Genomic DNA, 12,193 nt, shown 5'->3' with positions numbered 1-12,193 from the left:
AATGAAACTGACTATGGAAAATGCTCTCGAAAGAAGTAAATAAACTGAAAAGATAACGAGATTTTTTTCTAATTTCTTTCAGTTATACTAATCTTAGGTGTTACTTGTAACTATAACATGTTAAATTAAAAATCACTTTTTTCAAAGTGTTTTAAGATCCTTGGTTAGAAGTTACAAGATAGATGCGCAAAGTATTATTGTATGTACACTTCCATTGCATGTGTAGTACAAAACCAATTCTTAAAATTAATGCCTAAGGCACACTTTTTTCCAAAGTGTCTTCTCAACACTTGGCAAATTACAACAAGCTGACTCCTAGACCACACTTAAGATTGCTATTGGTGTGATAAAGTTCCTGCTCTACCTTGGTGGGTCTTGCGCTTATTGGCGGATTTGCTCGCCTTGGAGCTTCACGGCAGCCTTCAGCTTGGCCGTTTTTCTGAATTCACAGTGCAGGTCGACTCCTCCTGCGTCTGACCAGGAGTTGGGAGGATTTGGGGGGAAACCGGGCCTGCTCTCTACTCCGGGTTCCAGCCCAGGGCCTTGTGGAATGCAGCTGTCTAGAGTGCCTTCTGGAACAGCTGTGCGAGAGCTACAACTCCCTGGGCTACTTCCCCATGGCCTCTTCCCAACACCTTCTTTATCCTCACCATAGGACCTTTCTCCTGGTGTCTGATAATGCTTGTACACCTCAGTCCTCCAACAGTCTGCGTTCTCACTCTCAGCTCCTAGTGCCTCTTGCTCCCGGCTCCTCACACGCACACCACAAACTGAAGTGAGCTCCTTTTTAAAACCCAGGTGCCCTGATTAGCCTGCCTTAATTGATTCTAGCAGCTTCTTGATTGGCTGCAGGTGTTCTAATCAGCCTGTCTTAATTGTCTCCAGAAGGTTCCTGATTGTTCTGGAACTTCCCTGTTACCTTACCCAGGGAAAAGGGACCTGCTGAGCCTGGGGCTAATATATCTGCCTTCTGTTACTCTCCTGTAGCCATCTGGCCCGACCCTGTCACATTGGATAAATATGTAATATTTGTATTGATTTATGTAATGTATGTAACTTTTCTCTCTTTCACAATATTTAATAAAAACCTCGTAAAGAATCAGGAATTAAATAATTCAGTGTGTGATTACTCTCTTATGTTACAAAGACTCTGTGTATCAGTAAGAAACTTGTGGTTTCCTGAAGTCTACATAAAATTACATTTTTCTCTTTCAGGTTTTTCATTTTTTACCTTTAGTACCTTAAAGAGCATTGGACTTGCCCAAGCACCTAGCCTGCTTGGAAGGCCTTCCTTAGATAATCCTGAAGTCTTAGTTTTGAAAACACATGTAAGCTTGCTGTGTGGTGGCTTGGCTGGAGCAATAGCACAGACAATATCGTAAGTTTTTGTGGGATTTGGGTTTGTTTGTTTTGGGGTTTTTAGCTGCACTTATTGAAGAAATTATATGATATCTTGGATTAAGAATTTTTCTTAAATGTACTATTTCAGAGTTAAGCTTTTTTTACCTGATAGGTCAGAAACTAGAATGCACTGACTTCATGGTGCTTCACTTTCTGAATGTGTTTTAATTTTGAAGATCTTTAAAAGTATATGTATCAGACCAAATCCTGCTGTCTTTATTCTGACAAATTTCCACTAAGGTAAATTAGAATCTTACCTAGAGTTGGAGTTGTTTTACACCAGTTCATTTTAAAACAAAATCATAGCTACAAATATATATTTAAGTTACTATATTTGGCATAGTTTATTTCCCCCTCCTTCTCTACTCTCTGCCTTTGTCAGATTTTCTCCATGGCCCAGAAACAGGTGAATTGATTGGATTTATTTTTTTGGCATTTATTTTTTTCTAAACTAGTTAATTACAAATGTCACACATGCATTTCTGTTGATCCTTTAAAGGTGAGTTTTATTTTTAATGCCGTTGTCTCCTCCCTAAATTCTGTTTTACACAAACTGGTTTATGCTCTGTCTGATCTTCATGTATCTTCTTTACTTCTGCCTAATGGAATATATTAAGATTCTGATTCACTGTTTTTAATTGTGATGGCGGAAATCTCGATTTTTGGAGAACTTTCAGCTGTGTTGGGCACTGAGTTTGATCCTTGACTCACTGTAAAAGGAACCTGGAGGTTTCACAGGGAACTTTCTTTATTTATATTCATGTGTATATATATATACACAAACACTGTATTCATATTTTTGCCGTTCAAGGAGTTAAAATGCTTTCTTTTTTAACAAACAAACAAACAACTCTCTTCTTTAGATATCCACTTGATGTAACTCGTAGGCGAATGCAGTTAGGATCAGCTCTTCCAGATGCTGACAAGTGCCTGTAAGCATTTTATTATACCATCCTTTTCAACTGTAGTAAGTGAATTCCTAAATGTATAAGTAAACCTCTTTGTTTAAAACTGATACATGATTTACTGTGCTATAGATTCCTTCATATTTTCCACTAGTGGAGAGGGTAATAGGTTTCTGTGCTCTTAACTGAGAGGGAAACTGTTTTTTTCTTTATTGTGATCTCTTTTAAAAATCACAGAAATGAATTCTGCAAATATGAGATCTTTATTGTTGAAGTTCTTTTGTGTTAGGCTTCAATTTACTACAGCTTCACTTGGCATAAATAAGCTCCAAGGGCCCAATCCTGCTTCTGTTGAATCATGGGGCAGGTCTACACTACAGGCTGGATTGATGCTCTGAGATCGATCCACTGGTGGTTGATTTAGCGGGTCTACTAAAGACCCGCTAAATCGACTGCAGATCGCTCTCCAGTCGACCCCTGTACTCTGCCCCCTACGAGAAGAGTAAGGTCAGTTGACGGGAGATTTTTCTCCCGTTGACCCCTGCGGTAACTCGAGCTAAGGTACGTCGACTCCAGCTACATTATTCACGTAGCTGGAGATGCGTAGCATAGGTCAACTTACCGCGGTAGTGTAGACATAGACATAGAATCGTAGGACTAGAAGGGACCTCAAGAGGTCCTCAAGGCAGGAGTACAGGGGACGGTTGTGTCACCAACTTCTGTTGTCTTGAATGGTGCAGGATCTGGCCCCAATGTGAATGATTATTTTTTTCTTGTTTACTATCACTTTCTTGTAACCACAGTAGTGATTGACAATACAGTTATAGACACTGAGGGTATATCTACACAGCAGTTTAGGCCTGGGGCTGAGCCTGGGCTCAAGCCAAACCCCCCTTGCATTCACACTGCAAATGTGCTAACCTTGTTTAACCATGTTAAACTGTGACCTAGACCCTATTGCTTTCATGTGTGCATGAGGCCCTGACTTGACTCAAGTCCCAGAAGTCCTCCGGATGCATCCTAGAGAGCACAGCGCTGCATGTAGTCAGCACAGTGGCCGGAAGCACCATTACTACCTGGGAGTATGCTTTCTGTTCCTGCTGCTCTTGCTGCCATGGCTCCGGCTCTTCCTCGTTGCTGTGCAGAGCTTTCCTGGAGCAGGGAGCAAAGCCACCAGGCAGGAGGTGGCTACGGGCCACCAGCATGTTGAGGGTTGTTCCTCCCCCAGCCATGCTGAGCCAAGAGCTTTGCCTCTCTGCCTCCCTTCAAGGCAGCCACTTGGTCCCTGCTCCACACTCTGGCCCTTGCTCTTGGGCTCCCCCGCTCTCCCTGCTGTTACATGTTCAATGGCACATGGGCAACGTGCTCTGTAAAGGTAGCCAGTGGGAGTCAGCCCCAAAACTTCACAGCAGCCTCCCAAGGATCCCTTATCCCTGCCTCTCCAGGTGCATGAGGGACAGTGATAAGGGATCCTCAGGACATATTGCCCTTGACTGAAGGGAAAAAGGAACACATCTGAAATGAGAAAAAGGAATTAAAAACATGATGGCATTGTGCCAGGTGTGTAGCAACATCTGGTTGGCATTCTGATGCTTCATTGGCAGCTAATTCTGCTCTGAGATGGATTAATTTTCAGGTTTAAAATATAGTTGCCATAGTCCACACAGAGCTGGGATTTTGGCACTTGTGAAGCAGAAAGGAGGAGGACTAGGAAGTGGGGCGAGTGATTCAGTTATATAACTGGCCATTATCTTTGAAAACTCATGGCGATCGGGGGAAGTCCCAGAAGACTGGGAAAAGGCTAATGTAGTGCCAATCTTTAAAAAAGGGAAGAAGGAGGATCCTGGGAACTACAGGCCAGTCAGCCTCACCTCATTCCCCGGAAAAATCATGGAGCATGTCCTCAAAGAATCAATTCTGAAGCACTTAAGACGAGAGGAAAGTGATCAGGAGCAGTCAGCATGGATTCACCAAGGGAAAGTCATGCCTGACTAATCTAATTGCCTTCTATGATGAGATAACTGGTTCTGTGGATGAAGGGAAAGCAGTGGACGTGTTATTCCTCGACTTTAGCAAAGCTTTTGACGTGGTCTCCCACAGTATTCTTGTCGGCAAGTTAAAGAAGTATGGGCTGGATGGATGTACTACAAGGTGGGTAGAAAGTTGGCTAGATTGTCGGGCTCAATGGATAGTGATCAATGGCTCCATGTCTGGTTGGCAGCCGGTATCTAGCGGAGTGCCCCAAGGGTCGGTCCTGGGGCCGGTTTTGTTCAATATCTTCATTAATGATCTGGAGGATGGTGTGGATTGCATCCTCAGCAAGTTTGCGGATGACACTAAACGGGGAGCAGTGGTAGATACGCTGGAGGGTAGGGATAGGATACAGAGGGACCTAGACAAATTGGAGGATTGGGCCAAAAGAAATCTGATGAGGTTCAACAAGGACAGGTGCAGAGTCCTGCACTTAGGACGGAAGAATCCAATGCACAGCTACAGACTAGGGACCGAATGGCTAGGCAGCAGTTCTGCAGAGAAGGACCTAGGGGTGACAGTGGACGAGAAGCTGGATATGAGTCAACAGTGTGCCCTTGTTGCCAAGAAGGCCAGTGGCATTTTGGGGTGTATAAGTAGGGGCATTGCCAGCAGATCGAGGGACGTGATCGTTCCCCTCTATTCGACATTGGTGAGGCCTCATCTGGAGTACTGTGTCCAGTTTTGGGCCCCACACTACAAGAAGGATGTGGATAAATTGGAGAGAGTCCAGCGAAGGGCAACAAAAAAGATTAGGGGTCTGGAACACATGACTTATGAGGAGAGGCTGAGGGAACTGGGATTGTTAAGTCTGCAGAAGAGAAGAATGAGGGGGGATTTGATAGTTACTTTTAACTACCTGAAAGGTGGATCCAAAGAGGATGGATCTAGACTATTCTCAGTGATAGCAGATGACAGGACAAGGAGTAATGGTCTCAAGTTGCAGTGGGGGAGGTTTAGGTTGGATATTAGGAAAAACTTTTTCACTAGGAGGGTTGTGAAACACTGGAATGCGTTACCTAGGGAGGTGGTGGAATCCCCTTCCTTAGAAGTTTTTAAGGTCAGGCTTGACAAAGCCCTGGCTGGGATGATTTAGTTGGGATTGGTCCTGCTCTGGGCAGGGGGTTGGACTAGATGGCCTCCAGAGGTCCCTTCCAACTCTGTTATTCTATGATTCTATGAACTTTTCCATTCCCAGTTGAGTCATTGAGGCTTTGATACTGTATTAAAGAAAAAACAACACCACCACCAGCTTTTATATCCATGCTAAATTTTTATTTAATACATTTGAACCAACTCTCTCCCTGTCCCCAAACACTTTGGCCAAGTTATAAGAAGTAAGACTGTTGGACAGCAAAAAGTAAAGTAAAGAATACTATTTAGAGAAATGCAAGATTTTCTTTGGCCTAGGAGAGTGAGTTATCAGAGATGGTTCCAACCCCATAAAGATACTACATAGGATCAAATCCTGCTTGTCTTATTCATGTGGGTATTCCTGTTGAAGGAAATAAGACTTGTATCTGGGCAAGGACTGAAACCAGGACTTGAGTATTTGGCCCTATAAAATGATAAGGGATCCCCTAGGGGTGCTGCTGCAGATTGCACCCCAAGGCCTGGGGATGCACTTCACTGTTCTGCAGCCAGCAGCCCCCAGGCTGGGGTGAGTGTGTGTGTTTTTTTTCCTCTGAAACCTACATTTTATGTCAAACATCAAAACAAACAGAGAAAAGCAAACAAAAATACTCTTCATTGACCATTCTATTCTAAAAATTAAGAATTGCAAAGGTTTATTTCAATAGTTTGACAACAGTAGAGACTGATGTTCTAGTAATTCTCAGAACCTTTTCCTGCCAGTGTGAATCAGCCTAAAGGTGGAGAGCACAGTTTTCAGATTGGATCGGAGTTTAGTACAAAGCTGTCTCAAACTGCATTCTTTCTACTGAAACAGCCACCAAAGGAGCTAATTATGCAGTTTATGTATTTGTGTGCCCCTTATGGGCTCTTGAGTCACATCAATAGCACCTCCACAGTCAGGAAATGGGAAGCAGTAAAGATTTCCCACAGTGCACTATGTTCTAGGGTTAGAGTGTTGACATTGAGGGGAGAGGGGCACTTGGCATTTTGGGATATGTTTACTTTGACTCAAGTCTGTGCACTTGCAGTATGGACGCCAGAACCCTAGGTTTGAGCATTGGTCAGAAAATTCTTAACCTAGGGTTAAAATGCAGTGAAGATGCTCAAGTCCAGGGTTCTCTGACACAGGTCAGCTAACTTGAGTTCCACGAACCCTAGGCTTATGTTGCTGTGTAGACAGTCTAAGATCAAATATCTCAGGCTCTTGCATAGTGCACTTTGGTAACACTAAGTGAAAACTCCAGAATAAAACATTGTTCAAATCCGATTAAATTCACACTTTTACCAAGAACTGGTATTAATTTGCATGGGGCAAATGGAAGTTGAAATCCATTATTTTTCTTCTCAGTTATATAAACATCAATCTTTTTAGCTCATTACAGTTTGTTTTTATATATATATATAAAAATATAAATATAAATATATAATATAGGTCTGATTACTGGTTTTGGTGATCTCTTGCTTCTTGGGCTTGCAGGAACTAACCATTATAAAGACACTAGGTCTTCCACTCAGTATCCCTATTAAGTTGGTATTTTGGAGGAATCCATATGTCTAGCTCCAAGGATGGATGGACAATGGTCATAATGTTGGTATTTGAGCATGGGGAAATAGAGAAAGTAAAAGTCCTCAAGTTTGGAGGATTATGGGAGATGTGTTCAGGGAATAATTTATTTGGTAGCCCGTGAATGCTGAGCCATCTTTCAGATCTCTGACAATATTTACTTTTTTTGGTCCCTATATTTTAGCATCTATTTGTTGATGGTTACTAGTTTCTTCTCTTCTGTAAGTTCAGAAAGAGGAAAAACAGTTATCTGGAGATCTAATGCATATACTACTTCACTTATCAGTTAAAACAGGCTATTTATAAAAATTGCGCAGCTAGTACTCTTTTCAGAGATAATGTTTGGAAATTCATCTTAGTGCAGAGTCTGAAATACAGAATGCGTTCCAAAACTTGAGCCTTAAAGAGAAGGGGGTAGTCTTATAGTTAGCATAAGAACGGCCATACTAGGTCAGACAAAAGGTCCATCTAGATCAGTATCCTGTCTTCTGACAGTGGCCAATGCCAGGTGCCCCAGAAGGAATGAACAGAACAGGTAATCATCAAGTGATCCATTCCCTGTCGCCCATTCCCAGCTTCTGGAAAACAGAGGCTAGGGACACCATTGCTACCCATCCGGGCTAATAACCATTGATGGACCTATGATCCATGAACTTATCTAGTTCTTTTTTGAACCCTTTTATAGTCTTGGCCTTCACAACATCCACTGGCAAGGAGTTCCACAGGTTGACTGTAGGTTGTGTGGAAAAAATACTTCCTTTTGTTCGTTTTAAACCTGCTGCCTATTCATTTCATTTGGTGACCCCTAGTTCGTGTGTTATGAGAAGAAGTACATAACACTTATTTACTTTCTTCACACCAGTCATGATTTTATAGACCTCTATCATATCCCCTCTTAGTCATCTCTTTTCCAAGCTGAAAAGTCCCAGTCCTATTAATCTCTCCTCATGGAAGCCGTTCCATACTCCTAATAATTTTTGTTGCCCTTTTCTGAACCTTTTCCAATTCCAGTATATCTTTTTTTGAGATGGGGCCACTAGATTTGCACACAGTATTCAAGATGTGGGCATACCGTCGATTTATATAGAAGCAATGTGATGTTTTCTGTCTTATCTATCCCTTTCTTAATGATTCCCAATATTCTGTTCGCTATTTGGACTGCAACTGCACATTGAGTGGATGTTTTCAGAGAATTATCCACAGTGACTCTAAGATCTCTTTCTTGGGTGGTAACAGCTACTTTAGACCCCATCATTTTATATGTATAGTTGGGATTCTGTTTTCCGATGTGCATTACTTCGCATTTATCAACATTGAATTTCATCTGCCAGTTTGTTGCCTAGTCACCCAGTTCTGAGAGATCCTTTTGTAGCTCTTTGCAGTCTGCTTGGGACTTAACTATCTTGAGTAGTTTTGTATAGTCTGCAAATTTTGCCACCTCACTTTTTACCCCTTTTTCCAGATTATTTATGAATATGTTGAATAGGTCTGGTCCCAGTACAGATCCCTGGGGGACACCACTATTTACCTCTCTCCATTCTGAAAACTGACCATTTATTCCTACCCTTTTAACCAGTTACCAATCCATGAGAGGACCTTCCCTCTTATTTTATAACAGTTTACTTTGTTTAAGAGCCTTTGGTGAGGGACCTTGTCAAAGGCTTTCTGGAAATACAAGTACACCAGATTCCCCTTGTCCACATGCTTATTGACCCCCAAAGAATTCTAGTAGGTTCTCCTGGTCATCGCAAACCGAGCTATCTGTGTTTTTAATGATTGAATCCCCCATAATTATTACCTGTCTTTTCCCCATAACTGGAGTCATTGCCCCGCCCCCCCAACCCCCGGAGAGGTTGCCTCACTGTGAGAGGGTACAACGACATCATCTGGAAGGGGGGTCCCAGCTATGGGATTGTTTCCTTTGCTTCAGTTGGATGTTCTCTTCCCTGAGACTTTCATCCTCCTCAACAGCACAGAGGCTGTCAGACCCAGGGTGGGACTGTTCTACTCTGTCCCGGAAAGTCTCATCTATGTACCTCTGTGTCTCCCTTAGCTCTTCCAGTTCAGCCACTGGTCTCCAAAGCCCATACACGGTCTCTGAGGGCCAAGAGCTCCTTGCATCGAATGCATACATATGCCACCTGCCCATAAGGCAGGTAATCATACATGCTGCATTGGGTGCAATAAACTGGATAGCCCCGACTCTGTTGCTGGACTTCTGCCTGCATTCTCTTTTTACTCTTGCAGCTTGTTCCTTTGTTGATGTTTTGTTTTTATCAGGGGGTATTTTTGGCTTTAAGTTTAAGGAATGTTAAATGTATCTAGCCCCCCCCCTCATATTCCCACTCTAAACTCCCTCGCAAAACTCCCCTTTTAGCCACTGCTGTTCACTAGCTCCTCTAGTCGCTTAGGAGCAAGTCTTTCTGAGTAGCCCTGGCCCCTGGTTAACGGTCGATGGATGCTAAAGTGCTTAGGGATAAAAGCCTTGTTAAGAAGCTCTCAGCCTTGCTTAGCAGGCTGCTAGGCTCAGCATATAGGCCCCCAAACAAACAGACCACAGGGTATATTTCAGTCAAGCAGCAAGCACACCACAAACACACACTAAGGCACTGGACTGAGGCTGAGATCTGCGTTCTAATCAAGTCTCTGCTACAGATTTCCTGTGTGACATCAGTTAGGGCTTGTTTGCATGGAGAGTTAGCATGCAGGAAGCTAGGCGAAAATATGGAACACACTCGCTTGCCATGCATTAACTGGCCATGTGGACCTTGTTAGCATGCACAAAGTTCTGTAGTGCGCTTTGAGATGCACCCGTGTAGACAAGCCTTTAATTTTTCTCTGCCTTAAAGTTCCTCATTTGTAAAATAGGTTAACACGTACATACCTCAGAGTGGCACTGAGAGGATAACAGAGAAACCTTTGAGGAGCTCAGATAGCTCGAGTGGTCACATGACTTTCATTAGCTATCCCATAAAATCAAAAAGTAACATGAAATGCCTTGTATTTAAGAAAATGATTTTCAATATTAAATAAATCTATGTATTGCATAAGGACTTGGATTCTTTTTATCTTTTCAGTACAATGGTGCAGACACTGAAGTATGTATATAGACACCATGGAATACGAAGAGGATTATACCGTGGTTTATCTCTGAATTATATTCGTTGTATACCTTCCCAGGCTGTGGCTTTTACCACGTATGAGTTTATGAGACAGTTGTTGCACCTCAACTAAATTTTTTTCCTTAAACTTCACTGAAAAACTACAGTTATCAGTCTTCATGTTATGTTTGTGAGTAAATTACTTGAAATGGGAAATTTAATCTGTCACTGTGAACTATTGGAATTTTAATACTTAATTTTATTTGCCAAAAAAAAAAAAAAAAAAAGCATGGAGTAATAGAACCCTTTGGAGTCAGAACAGGAAATTGCCTAACATGGACATTAACTAGCTATAACTAACTCTTTGCACTTGTACCTGTAGGCTCCATTTGGTTAATACAAATAAATTATATAATTTACAACCATCACAGTTACAGTGAAAGGAACCAGATTTTGATACGGGTTTCAAACTGTTTGCTGTTTAGCTTTATGATGTCATTCCAGAACTTTAATATTATTTATCATTGTATTGCTTGTTAACCCAGAAGTTAAACATCTAATTTTCTTTACTAAATAAATAAGATTAAATTAACTTGAATAAAATGAACCTAATTTTCACTTGCTTGTGAGATTTTGTAAAAGTAGAACTTGGTAGCCCACAATTTAAGGATTGCTCTCTTTTATTGCATATGAATTGTTTGTGTAATGTTCAGTATCTTCTGATGGATAAACATTTCAAGAAATATGAAACTCTTCAACTGTTTCAATAAATACTAATAATGAGATTAATTTAAAAACAGAATCTTATGATTTGGAAGTCAGTAACTTTGCTTGTTATCTTTTAAAAACAATGCTATTACTAAGTATGCTATTAACTTAAAATAGGATCTGATAAATGAAAATTCCTACATTACAATAACAAATGTAAAACAGAGGTCTCTGGGCCCAATCCTGCAAGATATTGCATACCATTTTGTAAGGTGTTGAATGCCTTCAAGTCAATTTTTTGGAAGTTGAGGGCACTCTACACCTTGTCACATTAGCCCCGAAAAACATATTTGTCTTTGTGTTGTGACGGAGGAGAAAGTAGAAACAAGACTGTGTATGCTGCAGCATTTACCTACCTGGACCATGTGCATACTTTTTGGGGAAGGGGAAAATAAAGGCTGTACTGGAGTTTGTTTACAACAGTGGACAGTAATAGTATGAATATATACAATGGGTGTGTGTGCTATTCTGGCTGTGCAGTATAGTGTACAGTATACTATTACTCTGATTTTTTTTTTCTGCTACAGTTGCTGCTCTTCTTGAGCTAGGAAATGACTTAACAGATCTGCTCATACATGATTTACACTGGTACAATTTCAATTTAAAGAACTTCTTCTTAGCTGAAGAAACTGTAAAACTAGAATAACTATTCTTTCAGTCATTTACTGTTAAGTAATGCAAGTTTATTTATTGATTTGTAAATATTTTGAGTGATGTCCTGGTAATGGATATATTAACTAAAATAGTGATTTCATAATCAATATCACTTATTTTTGATGACAAGGCCACAACCTAGAATTTGAGTTTATACATCAAGAATAACTTTTGTGGTTGGAATTTTTTTCATTTTATTAAAATATATATTTCTTTGATATTTACCAGTGTTATTGGCAAAGAATGAGATGTATTTGAATTTATTTTATTAAAAAAACCTTGAATAACAATAAAATATCTTTATATGATTTGTAAATATTGCAGACAATAGAAATGCATGTTTCTGGAATTATACTATATTGCCCCTTGTAGGTAAACATAAACAAAGTTGTCATGCTTGATTAAAAGAGACTACAATTAAGATTTTGGTCTGACTTTTAGTTTTATTTAAAGGAGAATTAATTGTGTTAGAAGCAACTCTTCAAGATCACAAATCACCAGGATTTAAATTGATTTAAGTCATGATTTAAATCACTCCTCAGGAAGACTCGATTTCATCATGGTTTTCTACATAAAAGTGCATTCCTGTTGGTTGTTATAACCTTAATACATATTCTTCACAACTTAGAGATAGA

General features: G+C 40.6%; 1 protein-coding gene across 2 annotated transcripts in view; it reads left to right on the top strand.

The window, feature by feature from the left end:
- Positions 1 to 11,950, top strand: part of SLC25A16 (solute carrier family 25 member 16) — a 34,258-nt gene extending 22,308 nt beyond the window's left edge. For both annotated transcript variants that reach the window (XM_074958893.1, XM_074958894.1), the window contains 3 exons: positions 1,216 to 1,378; positions 2,265 to 2,333; positions 10,113 to 11,950. In XM_074958893.1, coding sequence (XP_074814994.1) covers positions 1,216 to 1,378; positions 2,265 to 2,333; positions 10,113 to 10,269 — 389 coding nt within the window. In that variant the 3' untranslated portion in view covers positions 10,270 to 11,950. The remainder of the gene's footprint in view (positions 1 to 1,215; positions 1,379 to 2,264; positions 2,334 to 10,112) is intronic.
- The last annotated feature ends 243 nt before the right edge of the window (positions 11,951 to 12,193 follow it).

The sequence above is a fragment of the Natator depressus genome, chromosome 7, assembly GCF_965152275.1.
Source record: "Natator depressus isolate rNatDep1 chromosome 7, rNatDep2.hap1, whole genome shotgun sequence".
Classification (NCBI taxonomy): domain Eukaryota; kingdom Metazoa; phylum Chordata; order Testudines; family Cheloniidae; genus Natator; species Natator depressus.
This window is presented reverse-complemented; position numbering and strand designations above follow the sequence as displayed.